Raw genomic sequence first — 24,608 nt, forward strand, 5'->3', positions numbered from 1 at the left:
TCCCTCTCCAAAAATAAATAAATTTTAAAAAATCTTTAAAAAATAAGAAAATTAAAAATAAAATAAAAATAAAATAAAAATCACTGACAGCCAAACAGAAAAATGAGTAAAGGAAATGAGCATTCTATAGAAAAGGAACTATGAACGCCCCTTGAACATGGGGAAATGTACTTAAACTTACTAGTAAGAAGTGAAAATTATGCCGAGGAGAAATTAACACTGACGTTCACACCAAAACTGGACATGAATGTTTATAGCAGGTCTGTCGGTAACAACCCAGACCTGGCAACAGCCGCAGTGTCATTCAGCGGGAGCACGGGTACACTGTGCTACAGGCACACCGTGGAATATTCCCCAGCAACAAAAAGCACCCAAGTACTGACGCGCACCCCCAGCCTGAAATCTCCAGGAACTTATGCAGGGCAGAAAAAGCCAGTCTCCGGGGGCTATGTACTGTATGGTTCCATTTACACGAAACTCTTCAAAAGATACAACCGTAGGGATGGGGACGGGATCAGCGGCTGCCAGGGACTTGCCAGGGAGAGGGTGACTGCTCCGGGACAGTGCAAGGGAGGTTTTGGGGTGACGGAACTGAAAGTCCATAGACCTATCCACCAAAACAGTCAGTTTTACCGTTAATTTAAAAAGAAATTTAAAATTGCATTTCAAACACAAATTAAGAAGCTAACGGGCTCTTTCTTTGACACTAAGTAACACCGTTGAGCATCTGTGGCTGTGTGTACAGCAGTGTGTGGGGACACTGAGGTTCCCAGGGTGCACCCCGCCCGCCCCCACCCCACACCACGCTGAGAATGTTCCCCTCACCTATCAGCGTTAGCAAGAATCCAGAAGTGTGGCAACATTCTGTTGAGGAACACAGGAGGGGGCGGGGGGAAGGGAATTTGTCTATTAGCCAGATGAGTGCAAAACGGCACAACCCTAATGGAGAGGAACTTGGCAATATTTAAAAAATGACAAGTTCATTCAACCTATGACCCCCAATCTCAATCTGGGACTGGACCACAAAGGTACACTTGGCCCATGTCTGAAACGAACCTTTACAAGTTGTCCGTTGTAGTTTGCTTGTTGCAGCAAGAGACAGGAAACACGGTAAGTTTCACCTGTAGGGACCGGTTAAATCGACCCCAGGTGTGGTCATGCCATCATTTCCATTTAAAAATGGTGGGAGACTAGATAGAGATATTTTTACTTGAAAACACAAAACAGGTTCACTTAAATGGGGGGACAGAGTGGGGAAGTAGAGTTTTCTTAGGGTACTCTTATATGCCTTTTGAATTTTACATCACGTAAATGGGTTGCCTCTTTAAAATACTTCAGTGAGATAAAATCCGGCCTCTCCTTCTCTAAACGGGACCGGCCTCTCAATTCCCCTAAAGGTGGGGGGGTCCCAGGTGAGCCTGGCAGTGTCTTTGGCAGGGACCTGGAGGCGTAAGGTAGACGTGGCGGGGTGGCCCAACGAAACTTCACCTGCTGACGACTGAGGGCGTCTCGTGTGTTTTAGAGGGACATACATGTCGAGGGGAGGGAGAAACCAGGCACACGGAGCGGGGGCGCGGAGACTCTGCCACTCAGATGGTCTCCGGCAGCCTCACTGGGCGTCACGTCTGAGCCCTAAGGCAAGAGGAGGCAAGAGTCATGTCGCCTCCACCTGGAAAACGCAGAGCTAGGCAACGCGGCTTTGAAAGCCCCCTGGCAGAGGGCTCTCTGAAGGGAAGAACCTATTCTTCCTTGGACCCCAGGCCACAATGCTTCCTGGGGGCACTTATGACCCCCACCTGGCAGGGCAGGGGCAGCGCAGCTGTATCATCCTCTACGGCCCTTGAATCAGATTCCTGACCGCCGACCTGCTCGGCCTGGCAGGACAGCCGGAGAGAGGCTGACGACGTGCAGATCCGCAGGAAAGGGTGCTGTCGCGGGGCAGAGGCTGCAGGACTCAGAGCCACAGCAGCCTTCCCTAGACCAGTGGGCGGCACAGTTGCTGCCAAGGTCAGGGAGCTGCTGGGTGGGCCTGGGGGGCAGTGGGCAAGACACAGGCACCCAAGGTCATGGGCTGGGTGAGAGTGGGGGAACCAGCAAAGCCACCCTGGCACTAGGGCGTCGGACAGAGTGGCACCAGCTCTGGGGATGTCATGGGGCTTCATGCCAGACCCCTTTGGAAAACTCCAGAAACATTTTGTGGGGACGTTTCTGTGGGGGTAGGGGTAGAAGAGTTTTGTAGAGAGGTTCTGCAGGTGCTGGGGGGCATTCTGATTGATGTACAGGTTTCCGTTGGTGGCACCCCAGGCTCCCTGGTCACGGAAGCGCAGAGTCCTGATGGCGAGATCAGACTGCTCCTTCCTCGGGGCTGCCACACCCGCCAGCCCCCGTGCAGCTCAGGCTCCTCTTCATTCATTCACAAACTCCTGCTCCTGCCCTCCGGAGTCCAGACCTTCATTTCGCCTCCCGCAGGCCATTCTCCGGCCCCAGAATGCACCGCCTGCCTTCCGGACGGCTGCATCAATAACAAATGCCCCCAACGTTAGGGTGCACGGGCATCACCTCGGGAGATCTGAGGATGTAGTTTCCGGAGGGAGGGCCCTCTGGTTCGCATCGGAAGTGTGGCCCGGGAGTCTGTGTTTTCACACTCGGAGGCACGCCGATGTAGCGCGTCCCACCAGAAAACAAACGCTGAGAACTATTCGCCTGTCAATCAAGAGTCTGGGCCCTGCATGCTAGGGGTTTAATGCAGCTATCGTTCTAGGGTTTTCTCTCACTACTTTCTGGTCCAGTCAATGGGTCTGCTTGCTTTTCCTAAACATGCCTCACAGAGCTTTATCCTCATGCCTTTGTCCTTTTATGGACAGCACACTTTAACCAGCTCCATCAAAATCTTATCTGTTCACCTAAGGCTCAGCTCAAAAGCTACTTCTTACCCCAAATGTCTTCATGTATCACCACAGATGGCAATGACCTCTCCCTGGGCTGACCGTGAAGGCTTTCCCTTCTATTGCCTTCGCTGCAGGCTCTATGTTCGCATGCTTTCCCCCTGAGCAGATTATAAACCTCCGGTCAGTGAAGATGCGTTTTCCTGCATATCCGCTCTATTCCTGTAAGTTCCCAGCACAGCACCCGACACGCAGCAGACACCCAGTCATAGTGATGGGGGAATGCAATGCCTTTCTCTTATTCTGGCTGTCCACAGTGTTTAACACGCATTGTTTCGGTACACAGAGGGAAAGGAGTCTTCCTTCCCTGTCTCCCTTCGTGCTTGCAGTTATCACATTCCCAGACATCTGGCTGGAATATTCTTGGTCAGCTAAGTCTGTTCACCTTCAGTGCTGCAGGGAACGGGGCTATTTTGGTCCACAGACCCAGCATTTGAGACAAAAGTAATTTTAGTCAACATGGCTGCTGGTGTAGTTTTTTTCTTCTGGCCACACACTTGGGTTTTTATCCATAAAAGGTGATAAAAAGACATTTAGGTATTTTTGCAAGGAAAATACTTGAACCATTGCTCATGAGATTTCTAATTTGGGGCTCTAAGTTTTTAGCAAAAAACTACTCTAAACAGCTTCTAAAAAGAAGAACTTGTAGTGCTTAAAAATTCTCCAGCAACATTTTACATTAAGTTTTTCAAGCTACTGGATTCTATAAAAGCTCACAGATCTCCATCTTGGAGTTGGACCTGCTATTTTGTTTTTGGCAAATTTGAAACCAGGCGGTGATTTCTTTGGAACTGCACACATGATCAGGCGTTTGTCACAGGACACCAGAAATAAGATAAATACACATACTGCTTTCTTTGCTAATGACATAACAGGAACATTTTCCACTTGAAAAGGTATATTTCTACAACCTTGAGTTTTTAGGGTTTTTTGTTTTTGCTTTTTGTTTGCTTTTTTAATTTCCAAGTAACCAACCATAGTGAGATGCATCAAACAGAATATAAGCTTGACCTAGAGGATGACCCTAACTTTACGTAGCATATACTTGTATGCGTGGGTAAGATATCAAAAGGAAATAAACTAAAACATTGAGTGTTTTTTTTCTGTTTGGACATTACAGGTGATGATTATCTTGTCCATGCTTTGCAGTATTCTTCAAATTTTCTACAGTCAGTGCCTACTAGTTTTAGTGTAATAAAAATGTAATCAAAGAGAAGAAATTAGGATATTAAAATCAGAATGTTTCAAAATAGACAAAACTAAAAATAACGAATGCCTATAAATTTTCACATCATGCCAAAAAATGAAATGCCCCCAAGAACCTATACGATAAGCAACATATCATTCCCCCACAGCGTAAGTGACAGTCAAACCGAAAGCACATGAGACACGTTGCCAGCCCAGCCCTGGAGACCATCTTGTTTGAATGTAATCAATCTTTAATTCGATTTACCATCCAAGGTTTGAAGAAAGACTTCTAAATTGTTTGCAGAAATCATTGCATGAAACTAACATTATCTGAAGATAAAATGCAGAAAGATCTAAATCCCTTTGATTTTTTTGTACCTATTTTCACTTCAGTTATAAAACTTAGTATCCAGATAAAAGTTTAAGTTTCATTATGTCTCATAACAGAAAAGAGTAACATAGACAAAAGGTGTTCAGAAAAGAATGCTGACAGGGCCCTCCCAAACATCAGGGCAGATTTTCATGGGTGCTTACACACAAAAAAGTGTTCTTACTCTTAGCCAAACAGAAGCACTCCTTTTGGTAAACATCTCTAGATACTTCAAGGGCAGTCCCTAACCCAGAGTCCTCCCAGCATCAGTGATTTCCGACCCCATACACATCACATTCCCATACACAGTTACAGCGACACATTTCCATTCTATCTCCAAACATCTTCAGGGAAGAATGCTTTTGAGCAGACCAACACAACACAAGATTAGCTAAGTAGAAAGAAGCGGCCGGAATAAACCCATTCATTCAATTGTCAGGAAAGAATGCATTCAGATCTTGGAAACTATTTATGCTGCAAACTCTATGATTCTGGCATCTTCCCCTCGGCTAGGTCGCCTGCTGGGAATGTGAAGGGCCCTCGTTGGCCCTGGGCTGCCCTTGCCGCTGAGCTGAAGCCGGAGCAGAGGAAAAGCCAGACCCACTTCTTTGTCGATGCAGCAAAGGCTCTGACTGTGAGCAGAGCCCAACATTGAAACAGACTCAAACATCATCAACAAAAACCAACCCTGCCCTCCAAAACCACTACAATTATTCTAGAAGATAATTTGAATTTATGGACCAATGTTTCCTAGTTAACACACTCAGAATACATGCTCTTCTCCAGGCTAGCCCACAAATTAATTGAATTTCTGAGAATAATGCAGAGGAGATTCAATAGAAGCCAAATGGCAAGAGGAGTGCATTGTTCATAAATATGAATGTAAATGATTGCAGAGAGAAACCTACAAGCCATGTAATTAGCATATGTATAGGGCAGGAAGAGTGAATGCCTGCGCTCATAAACATGAACTTGCTACTGAAACACCAGTATCCACAGGCATCTGATGGAAGCAGGAAGCAGACTTTCCTGGCCACGTGGTGTGAGTGGAAGCAGCCAAACACCCTGACACTCACGGCTATGAGCGGGCACGGTGGCCCTGAGGCCTCCCTTTCTGTGTCATGCCTGCCCTCCAAGCATCTCTGAGATCTGAGCACAAATCTACAGCTAAGGGTCCCGAGGTGTCAGTCTACGGTGGTTCAGGGGAGGCTCTGGGAAAGGCTTTCTGAAAACTCGCTGAAGCTCAGCAGTAGCTCTGTGAGTTGGAATGCCAGCTTTCACCTGCTGCAACCTGAGGGGGGAAAAAATGCCTGCTTGGAAACTAAGGACACTGAAACCTTCCTGAGAAACCATGGTGACATTTGAACAAAAGTAGGTTTTCTATAAGAGGGTTAAGGAAAAGTATATAAAACTTGGATGTAAGACAAAAAAATATTTCAATGTCATATGGGGGCAAAGGATACTCATGGATTACAGACTGAAAAGCACTTTAAGTTGCTGTTTACTACTCATTGAAGGTCTTGGACTTAGTGAAGTGACAGTTAACAGAATTTTGCTTGGCAGGGATGCAAATAATTCCTGTCCAGTGGAAGTGACCCCAGAGGTTACACGTGATAGGATAGTGACCAGTTTTGTATATAACCCAGCAATTTTAATGTATGATTTCTTCACTACATTGTCTGTAAATATTTAGTTCTTCTTTACATCTGATTGGTTCCTTCACTGATTAAGGAGTTGAATAAAACCTTTGACATCTATTCATTTCGTACTTGGGCAGGAGTTTAAAGGTTAGGCTCTAGCAAGTAGATAATTATTTCAATGTGTATTCATATGGCTAATTATCATCAATGATGAAATATGAATATTCCATATAACAATAATTAGTTTTTATTTTGTTTTCTTTTGTATATTCTAATGGCACTGGTGTGCTAAAAAAGTAAATAAGGCAGGTATTATGTTTCTTAATGTGATGGCATGTCCCATGCTTTTATAATATTAAATAGACAGGTATTTAGCTCTACTACACATTTCTAAACTGTATTCCATAGACAGCATGGTTTAGGAAATAATCACTTGCTTGTCTTGGCTTCACAGGATCTAACAAGTTCAAACAGTAGAGCTTCATGAAAGAGACAAAATTCCCCGCCCATAGTTCACATTGACATGAACAGCTGTAGCTCCAACGGCCCCAGCAGGTCCGGGGGATTGTGACATTAGCTGCAACAAGCTCCCAGACAGGTTCTAACATCATCTTCAACAGCTGCCAGGCAGCTCGCAAGACCGACAAGTCCAGGGGAGGGCAGTCTGCTGGAAGACACAAAGGGGACGTCAAACATTTACGTGAAGTTCCTCAAACCCGGATGGGCAGAGGGGCCTCGGAGCAACCAGGGAACAGAAGAGAGTCGTGTCCGATGCAATGTCGTCGTTGAACAGTCCCACGCGGGCTGAAATTTAGTGGGCATCGTCCCCATGTTGGCTGGGGTGAGTGTAGATAGCTTCCGTGCTTCCAGATTATACCTTGCGTGAGAATCGGTGGGAAGCTTGCTAAAACACAGGTTTTGATTCAGTGGGGACAGGTGGGGACTGAGAGCCTGCATTTCTGGCAAGCTCCCAGGTGACGCTGAGGCTGTGGTCAGGAGACCCTGTTGCGAATGGTCAAGGTGACCTCACCTTGTTAAATCGGAGAGGCCAACGCGGGCTCCTCATGCTGGCCATGGCACGTCAGAGCTTCTGGAATGCATTTTTGAAACACGTAAAATAATAAAAATTTCTGAATGACAGGAATTTGACCATACTTGAAAGTGATAGAACCACCTTTGAAAATCCTAAAGTGATATTCCGATGTAGAAACATTTCTGCACAAAGAGGTGTCAGAGAAAGGTCAGAAAATTCTTTGTAGACCTGGTGATGTGGGTGTCATGTGAAAAGCAAAAGTAAATCTGTCCCAGTCCTTCGTCCCTGACCCTGGGGCACGTGGGCTTGAACCCTTGAGACCTGGTCCCCGGTGCCAAAACAGAACTCCTTGAGTGAATGCTTTGCTGCCTGGATCACACTAGGAACTGGGGATTACTGGATGCTTAGAAACGTCAGTCTTGTTTTGCGGCCTGTCCTGTTAATGTCGGAGATGGCCGTGCAAGGTCTTCGATGGGGCTGGACAACCTCAGTGACAGAGACGGTGCTTCCTTGTCATCGTGTGTCAAGTACAAACCAGGTCAAGCTGTGCACTTTTGTTAACACAGAGACACGAGACCCAGACACAGTGGGGAACACGACGGTGGTCTCTGGGTGACCCTTTGTTTTCACGAGTGTGGGGAGTGCTCAGGGGTGTGGAATGGAACCCACACTGGGCCACAGACCTATGCACGTGGAATAATTTTATGGAGATTCCAGGGGTTGGAAGATTCAAATGAAGTACCGCACTGACAGGAAGCCCTGTGTGCATTTAAAAACATGGCGCGTGAAGTGTGTGTTTCCTTTCCCAGGGGAGCATGTTTTCAGGAACATTCCTACAGACCCTCATAAACACAGACCCCAGTAACATTTTGAGATTAAGTTCTGGACCTTGAGCTGATGTTCAGAGCATAAGAGGCAAGGCAGCCACTCCCCTCCCCTGCCTCTGTGTGCCGCCGGCCCCGGTCAGTGTTCATCAGACCACCAGCAGGACAGACTGAAGTAACGAGACCAGTTCTCGGGCAGTTTTGCGGACAAACGGTCCACTTGCTTTTCATGACTAGTGAGATCCTGCCATTTCTCTCCACGGGCACCTTGGCCCAGCTCAGTTCCCAAAGCCCTTCAAGGTGAATTTTTCCATCTTGAAACAGCACCACAGAGAAGAGATGGATGGACAGTAATTCTGTTGAGAACTTGGTTCCCTTTTCAATGAGATTTGGGAGGTTGGGCTATAGCAACTAAGAAGAATGTTGCAAATCAGTGATGAGAGAATTTTTAAGTTGATTCCCAAACAATAAAAGGATACAAGATATAAGACCTTTGAAACCCATATATTTGTCTTATTGCCAAAATCCGTATTAAGTGGTGTTCTATTAAAAAAAAAAAAAGAGAGAGAGAGAGAGCCCTCGCTGGTGTGGCTCAGTGGATTGAATACTGGCCTGCAAACCAAAGGGTCACCAGTTCGATTCCCAGTCAGGGACCTGGCCTGCATTGAGGGCCAGGTCCCCAGTAGGGGGCACACTAGAGGCAACCACATATTGATGTTTGTCTTCCTTTCTTTCTCCCTCCTTTCTGTCTCTCTAAAAATAAATAAATAAAATCTTAAAAGAAAGTTAAAAAAGGAAAAATACACAGTATAAGGGAAGAAATCATCAGACATGCAAATACCCAGCTGGAGAAGACTTATTGTTCATGGCAGTAAAGTCTAACATCTTCATTCTCTACTGGGACATGGAAATAATAATATATCTCAAATAATTCACTCAACAGCTATCATGTGCTTTTCTTTTTGGTTGGCTATTACATACCAAGAAATACACTAGGATAGAGGAAGAATAAGATACAGTCTCTGTCCAATAAACAAAAAATCGTTAAAAACAAGTCAGCCTCACTACGAAACATTCATTGCAGAGCTGTCTGTCCATACTCTATCTTCCCCCTCCACACACAATTTTACAACTAATGCTACCAGACTGTATATGCTGTTCTATATCCTGCTTTTTTTCATTGACAATATGCCACATGCATCTTTTCATGATTGCAGAATTATATGACTTTCATGGCTATATAACATTCCATTCTACTTAAGCAGATCTGATTGTCAGACATTTAGTATAGTCTCATTATTTGCTATTAACTGCATTCATGAACATCTGGAGGGGCAGTGTCCAGAACGGTAATTAAAGGCATGGATTCTGAAGCCAGACTGCTTGGTTTTAAATCTCAGTTCGGTCTCGTACCAACTACGTAACTTGGTCAGGTTACTGCACCTAAGCCTCATCTGTGAAACTGGAGTGATAACAGTGCCTCCCTCACAGGGTGGCTATAACTACCCCAGGAAGTAGTTCATCCATGTAAAGCACTTAGAATGGTACCTAGCAGATCGTAAGTGCTTTAGAAGTGTTTGCTACTATTGTTCTTATTTTCATCTTTGTTCAATTAATGCTTTAGAGGAAACTTCTAAAAGTGAGCCAAGAGCCTAGAAGGCTATGAACGAACATGTTATATCCCAGTATATTCTGCAACGTGACCTCCAAAAAGCTTATATCAATGGATTAACCATAACTTTAAAGACAGGTACCCTTGCTTGGTAGTCATGAGGTTTGGAAACTCACTGCCAGTCCGACCGAGCAGCTACACCGATTCCGGGCACACTGTGCGCACGTGGAAATGGCAGGCTGTGAGTTCAGGGGCCCTGGTGGAAATGACACAGAGATTCTACACCTAGCAAAAATATCCTTCAAAAAAGAAGAGTCAGATGGAGACATTCCAGAAACACAAACACTGAGAAAATTCACCACCAGGAGAGCCACGCTACGGGAAACACGAAACAGAGAAATTGAGGCAGAAGCACTGAGATGCCAGATGGAGGACTAGAAGTGTAGAAAGGAATAAGGAAAAACAGAAGGCATAAATAGGCAAATAAACCAAATACGTATAACTATAAAACAATAAAAATAAGTCCTGTGGATTTAAATATATGTAGAATTAAGTTTTACTTAATAACCCACTCTGCCCAGGAAGTGATAAAGATACTGATTTGCATTTGACTCCTGTAAGTCAAGGATGCAGGCTATAATCTCTTGGGTCGCCTACTATGAGAATTGTAAAGACTTTATGACAAGCTAATAGAGGAGGGAAAATGAAAGAGTTAAACTACTTGATTGAAAAGAAGGCAAAAAAAAAAGATTAAAAAGAACAAATAGGGGAGAAGTTAACAAAGAACAATATGATAGATTTGCACCCAAATATGTCAGATTATATCATGTGATAATAGATTAGATACAACAATGAAAGAGTGAAAGTGTCAAGTTAAAAAACCCCAACTACACACCCTTCCTAAGAACACAGTGAAAACATGAGGATACAGAAAACTCCAAAGTGAAAGTCTGGAAAATGCTTTGCAAATGCTAACAAAAGCTGATGTTGCTATATTATTAGACAAAGTAGGCTTTAAGGTGAGAAATATTTTTAGAGATGAAGAACATTTCTTAATGTAAAAGGGTCACTAAATCAAAGAGATAACAATTTATATACTGTATATGCCAAAAAAAAAAAAATAACAGAGCTTCAAAATATATGAAGGAAAAGTGGACAGAACTGAAAGGAGAAGTAGACAAACCCACAATTGTTGTGGGAGATTTTTAAAAACTCCTCTCAGCAACGAGAAGAGAAGGAGAAGAAAAAAAGTTGGTTAGGGATACAGAAGATTGAAAATACAATTTACAAAAAATGACCTGACATATAAAATGCCGTGCACAACAATTACAACAAAAATTAACCGTCTGTAGGGAAATAAAGCAAATTTCAAGAAATTTGAGTTATGAAAATTATATAGTATATCTTCCTAACTACAAGGATATTAGGCTAGATGTAAATTTTAAAACAATAATTAGAAATTTCCTGAATATTTAGAAGTTTATGGTAATATACTTCTAAGTAACCCAAGGGAAATCAAAGAATATTTTCAACAGAATGGCAATAAAAAAAACAGCTTACTAATGTGTGTAGGATGCAACTAAACATATTATTAGAGGGAAATGTAGAGCCTTGGGTGATATATTGGAAGAGAAGGGCTATAAATCAATGATTAAGAATCTACTTCGGATACATTAGAAAGATAACAGCAAAGTACTTCTGAAGGGAGGATTAAAACAATAAAGAACAAAAATTAATACTTGTAGAAGAGAGAACATTTACAAAATAAAAAGCTGATTCTCTGAAAAGACTACTGAAATTGACAAACTTCTATGAAACTGATAAAGAACAGATGTAGACTCAGGAATGAAGAGAGAGAGATGGAAACAGACTCTATAAAAATAATGAGAGACACTGTAAACAACGTCATGGCAACTGACTTCACAATTGAGATAAAATGGACGAATTGCTAGAAAAACACAACTTAGGCTGGAAAGGAGAAAACAGAAAATCTGGATTGTCATATATATGGTCTGTCCAGAAGGTATCCAGCCATGTAATATGAAAAATGGAGACATTTATTGAAGGAGATACTGGAAACATTGTACACAGGATGATGATGCTGCAGTCCCTTTCAAAGTGGGCACCTTGGGACCTCACACAGTTCTCCCAATGGCCATCAGCTGCCCTGTTGTATTTTCCTGAATCTCATTGATAGTCTGAAATCTCTTCCCTTTCAAAGGTGATTTTAGTTTTGGGGAAAGCTAGATGTCTGAGGGCACCAAATCTGGGCTGTAGGGGAGCTGAGTCACCTGGGTGATTTGACGTTTCACAAAAAACTGCACAAGATGTGACGCATGAGTGGGCATGTTGTCATGATGAAGCTGCCAATCACCATTGGCCCATAGTTGTGGCCTTCTGAATCATCTGAATAGTTTCCATGGAGGAATGTTCAAGATTAACGCAAAATTTGATGCAGATTCATTGCTCTACTCTCTCAGTCATTTGACTGCGACAGCCACACAGTACACATGCTCACTCAACAGTGTCTACCACCCCCACTGACTAGTACAGTGATGTCATCATTATTCACACATGTATATTACAGTCCACTCTCCTTGGCTGTCTGGTTACACTGATGTCGTGCAAACTGGTCTTGTTATATTAACAATGGCTGGACTTTTTCTGGGAAGACCTAGTATAACAGCAAAGATCACTTTGAAGAACAAAGTTGGAGGCTTTCACGGCCTGACATCAAGACATTTCACAAAGCTACAGTAAATAAGAGATGAATGTTGGCATGAAGACAGACTACTGAACTAATGCGACAGTGTACAGAGTACACCTGGAGAGAATATAGTCACGTGATTTATGACAAACCTGATGCTTCTAGAAATGTAAAGAGGACCATCCTTCCAATAAACAGTGCTTAGTACATTAGGTATTCCTATAGCACAAAAATGAGTCACAAATCAATTCCAAGTAGATTACAGATCTAAATAAGAAAAGCAAAATAATACAACTTCTCAAACATAAGAGAATATCTTCATGACCTTGTTATAAACAAAAGTACCTTAAGCAGGACACAAAAAGTTATAAAGATAGCTAAAGACTCATAACTGGACTACGTTAAAATTAAGAACTTTGCTCACCTAAAGATACCACCAACAGAGTAACGAGGCAAGTCACAGAACTGGAAAAGAAATTTGCAGCACGTATATCTGACCAGCCCAAAAATCGATAAGTCAATAAATCAATACAGAAAGCACAAGCAATCCAATTTAAAAAGTGGCTAAAAGACAAACAATCCCCCCAAAGAGGATATATAAATGGCCAATAAACATATGAAAAGGGGCTAGATGGTATTCATCAGAGAAATCAAAATACAAGCACAAAGAGGTATTGTCATACACCCACTACAATGGGTCAAATGAAATGACACATTAGTTAGGGCTGCAAGGACATGGAGAACCAGAAATCTCATATCCTACTGGCAGGAGTGTAAACTGGTACAATTCTTCAGAAATCACAACAGCGTGTCCTTAAAGCTGAACACTGCTTCTGACCCAGCAATTTTACTTCTGCATTCATACTCAGCAGTAAAATGCACATACTTGCCCTGAAAGAGCTATAAAAGAAAGTTCAGAGTAGCGTGATCTGTAAGTCTCAAACTGGAAACAACCTGAATATACATCAGTAATTGAAGGACTAAAGTGTGATATGGTCATATAATTGAATACTATACAAAAATAAAAATGAATTAAAACTATGTGCAACACATGTGAATATCACAAACAAAACAGTAAATAAAAGAAGTCAAATGCAAAAGAATGCATGCTGTATAATTCCATATATGTCAAGTTCAACTAAGGTACGGTGCCAGAGATCTGGGGAGGATGCAGAATAGGGAGCATGAGGGGGCTTCTGCGGTACTGGTAATGCTGCCCTTACAGAAACATGGGTGGTGATTACTGGATGCACTGGAGCAAATTAGGCCTGAAGCGTCGTTGCAGGTGGCGAAAAGGACAAGACTGAAGCTGCGCCAGTTCGGGCACATCATGAGGAGACAGGGCTCTCTGGAAAAGACAATCACGCTGGGAAACAGAAGGCCGCAGGAAAAGAGGAAGACCCCATACGAGAGGGACTGACTGCATAAAGCAAGCCACAGGCCTGAGCCCGCTGGAGCTGAGCAGGGGCGGTGAGGACGGGACAGTGTGCACATCACTCACTCACAGAGTCCTGAGAAGCTGGAGCTGAGTCGGTGGCATGCGACGCACACGCACACAACGCACACACCTATATCCGAGAACCAGGTACCAGGTTCTCTATTCATGAAATCCTCAAGTTCATTAGGAAAGTCGAACTTCCTCGTCCACTCCTGAATGCATTATGATCCCATGTATGAAACGGTGCGTGCGAAGCACTGAAGCGGCAAGTCTTCGGACATTGCTCCCTCTCGCCCAAGAGCTGGCCTCTCCAAGAGCCCCAGCGCTGCAGGCTGCGGACCACTGCACCTCCTCACACATCCAGACCCCGGCCGTGTTCAACTCTGGGTGCTCCAGGTGCCCCCAATGCAGCATCCACACCTGCGTGGCATTTAATGTGGCATGACACCCTCTATTCAATTTTCCACAAGTTAACGTTCATGCTTACAAGCAAAACAAAATAACGTTAAAAAATGAGATGCATAATCTGTAAGTCTCACATTGTTTCAAGTCTTGAAACGACCCAAATGCATGTCAGTAATAGAAGGGGCAAAGTGTGATCTGGCCTGATCTCCCAGGATAAATGCCATAGTCAAACTAATGGATGACTCTTGTCAAACCTGACTCAGTAAAGCACAAAGAAGTAGAAGCAAAAAAAAATTGATTTATGATAACAGATGACATCCATTACAATCCACTTGACACTTACTGAACACTTACTGGTAGGATCTCTGCTGAGAATCGGGAGGCAGACTCTTAGCCTCAAGCGGCCCACAATCTAATGGGACAGACGGATACGAATGTAGCCAACTACACGCTCTATCATAGCTTGCTCTTACTTCTACTGAAGTGACATTTATACACTAAAATGCAATGTGACTTAAGGGAGTTTGAAAATCAAGTGTCCTTTTGTCTCCTGAAATAGTAACATTTGTATTTAACTTTAGCAAAAGCCAAGGTCAGCCCTGGTGAGGGTGGCTCAGCGGATTAAGTGCCAGCCTGCAAACTGTTCCCAGTCAGCACACCTGCCTGGGTTGCAGGCCAGGTCCCCAGTTGGGGGCGTGTGGGAGGCAACCTATTGATGTCTCTCTCGCATACTGCTGTACAATGACATTTCTCTCCCTGTCTTTCTCCCTCCCTACCCTTCTGTCTAAAAATGAATAAATAAAATCTTTTATAAAAAGAAAACCAAGTTTAGGAAATCCACATTCCTGTCATTTCGGTTGGTACAATGTGCCAAGTTTTCCCTAGGATGTCCCCTGCTAGGACGCCATCTGCAGCAGGGTGTTCCACAGTGTGCCCGCAGGAAACACGGTGACAATCAGGAAAGAGATCCCAATGCCTGAGGACAATGGTCAGCGGGTACCTGTGACCTCTCTCACCTCCCCGCTGAACGTGAGATGTGGGAAAGATAAACCCTACATTTTCCAGGCTCCTTTGGAGATCAGGCTCCCCCAGTTAGAGGCGCTCGTGCAGAATCTGGAAGGTGGAAAGGAGAAGACTGGCTTCTGTCTTCACGGCTTTGAGTGACGGATAGTAAATCTGTGGGATTCTTCTTTCTGCCTCTTGAGATGGCAAATGGCTTATTGGACTAGATTGAATTTTCCTCTTAGGATTGGATTGGATTCAGAAATAAGGCTTTAAGCTCGGGTTTTGGTGGTTAGTTGAGGAAACACAGCAAGTCACGTCATCTCTTTCCCTTTGTCCCCCTGGGACAAATGAGCAGTAGTTCGGAGACCTGCAGCGTGCAGGAAGTGCAGGGGCGTGCCTGGGTTTCTCAGAGTCTCACCACGGCGGGCGGTGAGCCTTGTGGCGGCAGTTTGTGTTTCTCCCTTCCAAAGGGGCTAAAGAACCTTCTTTAAAAATCATGTGCATACACGGAAGGTTTGATTCATTCTAGAAAAGCTGATTTCATAAGCCTTTTTCATGAAGAGGGGTGTATGAGGCTAAGCTTACAGAAAGACTTCACCCTTCTGGGCAACTGTAACACACTATACAATCCAGAAAGCAGGAACCTGATAAGAGAAACAAACATATGCAGACTGGCTTCCATGTGAGATTGAATCAGCACCTCCTTCTTACTTGACTAGCAGTTGGGAGTCACCGAGAACACAAATTCAGCCCGCGGGACTGCCAGATGTCGCATCTGTGCTGTCCCCGAATGTGGTGGCTTTTCTCATTCCCTTGGGGAACGTAGATGCCTTCTCCACACCGCCCAGACTTTAAGAACTTACTCGAGCCCCCTCTTCAGCCCTCTGGGATGTAAGTGGCACTTCAGTGTCGTTCCCACTGAGGTCAACCACCTGCTTCCCCAGAGCCACCCCTCCTGCTGACTGAGCCGCAGCGGACCACCCCTGCAGCTGCAGGCCTCATGCATCTGGCTTGGCTGCCCAGCCATGAGCTGCGGAGAGTTCCCTGGCCCCCGTCCCCAGTAGGCTGATTGCCAGCTGATTCTCACACTCGCTCAGGTCTGCCCACGTGCCATATTGGCACAGCTTCTGAGGCGAGGTCTGGGGCCACGGAATGATAGAGGCCAGCTCGTGTCTGTTACAGCAGGACGGGTTCAAGCCCATGCCTGCTCCAGCCCTTGGGATTTTGGCTCACTGTGCTGCAGGGACTGCAGACCCGTGCCCGATTCTGGTTCTCTGACCAGTTTCTGTCTGTGTACATCTTCTGCAGGCTGCTGTGCAGGCTCAGTCCAGCTCCCCTCCTGGGGTTAGAGCATTCCCCGTAGTCCGTTCACTCACGTCTACAGGACAGACGGGAAACCATACCCTGGCTGTGACTTTATGGACAGCGTTGAGAAGGGGAAGAAAAAATTCACCTGCTTCTGTTTGTTGTTAGGAATGCACACCATGGGCGGTTCTTGTGGGAAATGGTGCTGAGTCCTCATTCTGATTCACCCAATACAGAGGCTGAAGTTCCCCCTTATGTCGTCCTACGCACGGCTGTCTGGACCTCTCCTGTGGTGGCTAACTAACAGTGATTGGTTTTGCTTAAAAAAAAAACAACTTTATAAACAAAAGAGGATGAACGCTTTACCTTGTGTACTTACTACTTTAGAAACTAGAAATAATTCTCTTGTAAAGAGGGTACACATATTTCTCTCCAAGGTAAAGAGAAGACAAGGGCGTAACAACGTGGTGGCTGGCACTCACACACACAACCAGATTCCCCTCGGAGCTCAGGGACGGGCTCATCCAACGGGCAGTAACAGCAAGGAAGGCTGAGTGGGGTGTTAATTAATGTATACCACAATTAACTTTCTTCCCCATATTAAGTAAGGCAGTTTGAAGTAAGGTTGTTTATTGTTAAGTGGTTTCAAAGAACTTGCAAAAACACACCAACAATGCTCTAGTCCAATGCCAGAACACAGTTTTGTCTGGCCTGCAGTGAATCTAGTATTTCAGAAGCCTTTTCAACATTCTCCAATTCAAACCAAAGCTAAAACAATGCTTATGGGGAAAAAAATGAGTGAGAAAACAAGAACTAATATTTATTATAATTCCACAGATCAAACAGTTCAGGGACAATAGAGCAGCATTTTAGCTAATTCGAGTTCAAAATAATGGAACAACCATTCACTAATCTAAAACAAAAATTCTGGCTAATTTTACTGATAACGCGTTAGGCATGATGCCTTTATCAGTAAAACATTTCAAATTCTGTGTAAGTTCATTTCGGGCATCACGAAATCAGTGTGATCAGCCTTCCTGATGTGCTCTAGTCCTTTCCCCATGAACACAAATCAAATGGCCAGTTTTGGGGTCTTTGAAAGTGTAGGAAACTGCAATGATGTCCAATGTGGAATATCACGGGGGTTTTTTGTCTGCCATCTTCTTCTGATGACACACCCAGTTCATTTTGGAGAACTGCCCTGCCCCCCGCCCCCCCGGCCCCCCACATACCAATTTCAGTGCTAACCTTAACCCTGGCCGCCGTCACAGCCCCTGCTTACACAGACTGGCTCCTGACCCAGTGATCCAAACACAGCCCTCAATACCGTTTGGTGCAGTGATGGGCTCGTAATCCAGGCCAGGCCAATTAAATACCTTTCCTGAAATTCTCCCCATTGGACTGCTTCCAGGAGTGAAACAGAAAGAATTTAAGCCCAGACCTCCCTGCGTGTGGTCTGGGAGAGAAGGCAGCCCAGAAATGTGGGGCCGCCATGCAGACAGAAGCTTGGGAAAGAGTGGGGGAGACTTCCGGTGAAGATGTAGGACTGGAGACCTCTATGCCTATACTGTAAAAACCAGTAAGGGTCCTTTTGGGCTTGAACAGGTTTGAGTTAGTTTCTGTTATTCGCATTCATGAAATCCTGGCTCATGCAGGTAGAGGGTGACCTTACTGGGTCCCGACAGTGGTGAACTTCCCAGGTCGTCTTCCTAGTCCTAGTGCCTAGGACAAGGGTTCTCTGGGCACTGCCTTTGCAGTCCATAGACAGGGGTGGCTCCTGGGGTCCTGTTTTCTGCCATGACCCTGTCACTCTGCCAAGGCTTACTGGTCCAGGGGTGTGTCTTAAGTAACTTCTCAGGAAGTTAATTAAGGTTTTGATCTGAGAGCGAATTTGGTCAGGGCTGGATTCTGTGTGCATTGGCACTCTGAAGGGAGGGGAAGATGCAGGCACCACCTCCCTGGTTCTGGCCCTTCCTGAGGCTTATTTATGTGACCCCATCCATGATGGATTCCAGGAGCTACCCAGTCCTTCCAAGACTGCAATTGGTGTTACTCCTCAGACCAGGAGAACATGAGATTATACACCAAAAATCTGTCTCTGTAAGTCACTGGTTAGGATACTTTTCACTATGAGAAATATAAGACCTCAAAAACAATCCCCTGGAGCAATAAGGAAATTTTACCTTGAATAGTATGCCTAGCGGAAGGGTGGCCCTGGGTACAGTATATTCAACAGCTCAAGAATGTAGAATATCACCAAGACTCCTATGTTCTATCTCCATGTTTGCCAGGAGTAGGGCTGACATCTCTCAGAGGCTGATTCCACTGGGGGCCCCAGTGGGTGCTGCTCACCATTGGGACCACCTACGTCATCATCCCTACCCTGCAGGAGATGGAGGAACTTCTCCATGCATGGACCAGCCTAAGCAGATTTGGAAATACTATCCTGGCAGTGGTGTTCTAAGACACCACTGGTGTTCTAAGTGGTGTTCTAAGACAGTTCTAAGACATCTTTAAGAGTCAGCATTAATTGGGCGTGGTGACTGCCTGGCTGATGGGGTGGGAGTGGGAAGGGAGGGGCCAGGGGGTGCCTGGGTGTATGATGCAGGCATCTGGGTAGGTAGAGGCTGTGCCAGAGCCGGTTTGGCAGGACGGTGACAGTACATGCAGGTTCAGGGCCTCCTCTGATTTGCTCGGAACTGCCCAGGAGTCAGCTGGAGCCTGTCCAGAAGCATTACCATCAGAGCAAGCCACCCGCCTCTGACAGGGAGTGGTTTCATCACCGGTGAGATAAGCTCCCGGTGAACTGCTCTCCCCCTTCCTGCCCAGAGAACCACGCACATGAAGCGGGCACCACCTGGGTGACTCACGCGCTGTGGGCGCCTACACAGCGGCTGTCTCCACCTTCCCTCCACCCTCCAACTCTGGTTTTGCTCGGGAACACACACACGCCCCACTCTAAAGAGTAATTAGCCTCGTCAGTGGCTCCCAACCATGGCTGCCCATTAAAATCAACTGAGGAGTTTTGAAAAAATCACCAGTGCCCAGGATGCTCACATACATATAACTGCGGTAAAAAATAAAAAACAAAAAAACACATAACAAAATTTACTATCTTAACCATTTTAAAGAGTACGGTTCAGGCATTAAATGCATTCACACTGTCATGTGACCATCGCAGTTGTCTGACCCCGGGACTGTTTCATCGCCCTGAACTGGAACTCTGGGCCCCTTCAACGACTCCGCACAGCCCCTCCCCTCAGCCGCAGGCAACACCGGTCTCTTTCTGTCTCTGTGAACGTGACTCTTCTAAGTGTCTCCTGTAAGTGGAATCAAACAATATCCGCCCTTTTGTGACTGGTCAGTTCACTTAGCGTTAGGTCTTCAAGGCTCGTCCAAGTTGGAGCACGTGTCAGGATTTCTTCCTTTATTTCAAGGAGGGATGACAATCCACTGTGTGGGTGGGCCCCATGCTGTTTATCCGGTCATCTGTCAGGGACCCCCTGGGGGGCTTCCGTCCTTTGTTATTAGAGTAATGCTGCTGCTATAAACAGGGGTCTCCAGACAGCTCCATAGTTTTTAGTAGCTCTCCATGGGATTCCAATGGAAGGCAGCAAAGGCTGAGGACCATGAGTGCAGGGTGGTCCCCAGAGATTGTGAGGGGAGAGGCATGTCCCCTTAGTTGGCTCTATCCAGCTGTTCTGTTTCAAGGACTTGTCACAACCAGTGATCAGATCTTCCATGTCTGTCTCCATCAACAAACTCGAAGCCTCAGGTGGGTGAGGTCGGTTTTGCTACCTCAGTATCTCCCAGATCCAGCTCCGAGTACGGCATCCAGCAGGAGCTTATTATGTTACTGCTGAATGAAGAAGGCCACCAACCCACCATCTAACTATATCTGACCATTAAGACCAGTTGCTCCCTTCTGCTGCTAGAAATTAGGTACCGTTGGACCCTGGGCCCTGCCTACGGCCCTGCTGGGGGCCTGGGCCTGAGTTGGGGGCTACAGTCTTTATGAATTAAAACCATTCACGTTAAAGAAGCCCCAGCACAGATGGGGAACGGGATGGTGGCAGGAAGAACGAGACCATGGCCCCTCACTCTGCTTTCTTCCAGGTCAGATGCTCCAAAAAGGGTGGCTGTGCCCCGCCCTCACACCCGAATGAGAAGCCTGAATGATCTTCCCCACAAATGTTTGTTTCCCCGTCCCCACAGCCCACTTGACAAGGGAAGGGAAGCCATACCGCTGTGTTTTACTGAGGTGGGTTTTCGGGGCCTTCCATCCACATCTGCCTCTCACATCCTTGTGTTTACTGTGGTTTTAATTTTTAACCTGAGTTCCCAAGATCAGTTTTTACTAAAGCCTATGAAAGTTGAGAAGCAGGCCCAGATAAAAGAAATACCCAAACCCCCAAGAAAGTTCTCTTGGCTCCATAGTTCAGTCTATGGAGACAGTCGGAGGGAACCTCCTCCTAATGGGAAGTAGGGGTGTAGCAAATTGAGAATGCCTGTCTCCCCTTTTGTCTTTCTTAGAAGCCACCAGACACGCCGTGCAGTGGGACAGGGCAGCAGGCACAGGCTGTGGCGAGCAGAATAGACAGCATGTCCCCTACTTTTGTTGTATTATCAAGCCCTGGGGGTTGGGGCCAGGATTAGGGCGGGGCACCGAGGCTGAGTTGTGCAGGGTTGGAGCTGGTCTTTATTTGAAATGTGCAGATTTTGCTTACTATGGGTGTTTTTTGCATTAATTTTGGTTTCTTGAAGTAGCACTTTCAAACCATTTCTCCTGATTGCCTGTTTGGCACCCCGTCCATTCTGTGCTGTTCCTGACTCCAGTCACTCTGGGCACCTGCCCGCTTGCCTCTGAGGTGGCACCTGCGTTTTCAGGAGGAAAACCTGCAGCGGCTCCTTGATCTCACGCAGCCACGAGCCCCCTTGCTTTGGGCTGACTTCCGCCCTGGTCTCTGCCTCCAGGCATTCTGACAAACCCTCCTCGGTCCGTCTGCCCTCCTGCTCTGCCCATGACCCCCTCCCACCACTTTCCCAGGGTAACCAACTCTAGGGCACCAGGAAGACACAAAAGGGCCAGTGAAAGGTGGCCATCCCCCATTCCTATGGGAGTCTTTTGCCAATGCAATTTTTGAGCTTCAGATGGACAGGAACACAATTAGCAAGGGCCTGTTCCTTTCTAAAGAAACCTTTCTTGTACCAATGACAATGCTAATAGTGCCCTGGGTGAACCATGGCCAGCCTCAGGCTCTGGAACCTCAAGGCAGTGGGCAGGTACACTAGGAAACGGAATCCTACGTAACTGTAACTGTACTCAGCATGGCAGCCCAGGAAAAAGTCCTAATAGCATAAAAGGGTGGACATATCTTTAAATGCAGATAACCGTACTTGAGCAATAATTACCCAAACAGCTACATACACTGATCATGAAGAATTAAGCAGGAATGAAGACAACAACCCAGGCCTTATGAAAAGAATTCACGTGAGCTGCAAAGAATTCTTTAAGAAGGCCTTAAAATGAGTGTATAAATAAATGTGTGTATCTTTGTACCCCCACTACCTCCCTAGAACAGTATGGACGAAAGTAAGCCCATGAGGCTGGGCTGTTCTGGAAAGGCAGCGGAGACCCCTGAAATTCAGGCCCATCTCTGTGAGGACCTAAGGGGAAACCGAGTCCGCTCATCACATCCTCGGCCCTGGGTGGTGTTCCTGCACTGCCTGCTTCAGCAGCAGTGACCCCACCTGCAAATGAATGACCCACGTCTCCGTCACTGCTTCAGCCAATCTTCAAAGTCACAAGGCTCTAGCCCAGCTCGTCCTCCTTGGTGCTATCTTAATAATTTATTGTTATTATGGATGTGCCAAAAAATAATAATTATACTCCATTCACTGGCCTGATGTGAAATGTAATTACATATGCAAATAACTTTATAAAAACACTGTGTGAAGCACAGCCTGACACACCAGGCACCATGCTACGCAGACCACGATCCCCAGGCCCAACCACGAAGTCTTACCAGCACCGTGTGCATCCCCGTGTACAGCCTGCTGAGGCACACCAGCGTGGAGAACACCACAGCCATCACCAGCCCCAGGCCGAAGGGGTACTGCGGGGAAGAAGAGGACACAGGAACGTTAGGTGGTGCTCACAGACACGCCATCGACACCCCGGGAGGGAGCAGGACTCCTGGTCCAGAAACTGCCAGTCTGAGCCTGGCATGCCCTGGACCAGCAAGCTGATGATCATGGAAACTGGGGAAACTGGGAAATGAGGGGGAAGATGCCTAGGAATACGGTTCGGGGAGGAAGTGTCACAACATAAGACATAGTAGAACTTGGCTATAAGACTCTCGTCCACAGCGATTGTTCTGGCTATTTTCAAGGAGCAGATAATTATTTCTTTCTCCCTGTTCTTAGAGTAAAACTTATGAAGTATATAGTGTTGAACAAGGGGCAAGCTAGCGCTGTGGTGATACAGCTTGGCAACCACGGGCTCCCTGAGAAAGCACAGGGACGATAGGCCCGAGCTAAGAAAGGGCATGGTCGTGTACGGATGTCAAGGCAGGGGCCCGGACTTCACTAAACCTCAACATGTGCTGGTGGGAGAGCAGCTGGGGGAATCCAGCTAATGCCAAATCGTATAAGGAACATGAGAGTATTCTGCTTATAATCTAGACATAGGGCTATCATCCCCGTGCTCCAAGGACTCATGAGTCTGGCCTTCCACGGAGAAGAATAAAGAGAATAAGAAAATGGTCTGCATTATACAATGCACTTTACAGTCACAATCTCATTTAATCTTCATCCAACGCTACGAAAGTAGGTTCTATAATTAGCCGCATTCTACAGAGGAAGAAACCCTTAACCACAATAAGCTACATTAGTGTTAAAATTTAGCACAAACATGCTTCCCCATCAATCATCACGTTTGATCCTGAAAACAGGAGCTGGGGCTCAGAGAGGCAGAATGACTTTCCCAAGGTCGCATGGCCCGAAGTGACAGGGTCAGAACCTGAAGCCACACGGTCTGAGACCAAGGCCCGCATATTCTTTCCAGTGTAACATGTGAGCACAGTGACACACAGCCGTGTGCCTTTTCTTAAGATCTATCATCAGCTGGGTGTCAGTCTGTCATCAAGAGTGCTAAACATGAATAAATGGATGCATTCTGAAATTAGAGTCTAGGCATTAGGTCCAACAGGTATTTATACAAACAAATCCATCTTTAGTGCTATTTAGAAGCAATAACTCAAACAGCTAAATACAGTTATCCTTAAAATTAAATAGGAAAGAACACTACAATTCAAGCCTTATGAAAACTGTTGCAGCCAGGCGGTGAGGGACAAATGCCACATGATCCCACCTTTACCTGGAACCTAATCAACAAAAGAAAAAAGCAAGCAAAATATAACCAGAGACACTGAAATTAAGACCAAATTGACAGTAACCAGAGGGGAGGGGGCAGGGGACAATGGGGGAAGAGGGGAAGGTTTTCAGGAACTACTATAAAGGACACATGGACAAAACCAAGGGGGCAGGTGGAAGCAAGGGAGGGAGGTGGGTTTGGCTGGGGTCAGGGGGGAGTGGTGGGGGAGTAAACACAGACAACTGTAATTGAACAACCATAAAATAATTTTTAAAAAGAGACACTGAAAAATTGAGAAAACAGATTCAGCCTTAAGTCAAATATTCTCTATGAACCATACTGATAAGACAGAAATGGAGGTGGGGGCAGGTTTTTTGAAAAGAACCTGTGAATGGGGAACATATTACCCAGTGAAACTCAGTAAATGTTTTAGTTCTGTTGAAAGAATAAAATATTTATAAGAATAAAAAAAAACTGTTGCATCATGGGATCTAAAAAGAATTTTTTAGGAAGGCCCCGGTGGCCTCCATCGCGTGTTCAAATGGTGCTGTCTCCCTGCACCTGGCCTCCACTGGCTGCTTTTTCCGGAGTGAATCAGCATGTTCGCAGGCGCTCTGGGTGCTGCAAGCAGCCCAGTGGGGGCCAGTGCAGGGCCCACTGTGTCCTTCCGGGGTAGATAGAGGTCACTGTGCAAGACACAGCTCAGGAGTCTGCTTTAAATCAATTCAGACAGGACTGGGGCACTCAGACATTTTTTTGAT

General features: G+C 45.7%; 1 protein-coding gene across 1 annotated transcript in view; it reads right to left on the minus strand.

The window, feature by feature from the left end:
- Window positions 1-24,608, minus strand: part of SGPP2 (sphingosine-1-phosphate phosphatase 2) — a 104,299-nt gene that overhangs the window by 7,234 nt on the left and 72,457 nt on the right. The window contains exon 4 of the mRNA XM_045852859.1: window positions 22,499-22,588. Within this exon, the coding sequence (XP_045708815.1) occupies window positions 22,499-22,588 (90 nt within the window). The remainder of the gene's footprint in view (window positions 1-22,498; window positions 22,589-24,608) is intronic.

Source organism: Phyllostomus hastatus, unplaced genomic scaffold (assembly GCF_019186645.2).
Source record: "Phyllostomus hastatus isolate PE091 unplaced genomic scaffold, TTU_PhHast_1.1 phas_contig_137, whole genome shotgun sequence".
Taxonomy (NCBI): domain Eukaryota; kingdom Metazoa; phylum Chordata; class Mammalia; order Chiroptera; family Phyllostomidae; genus Phyllostomus; species Phyllostomus hastatus.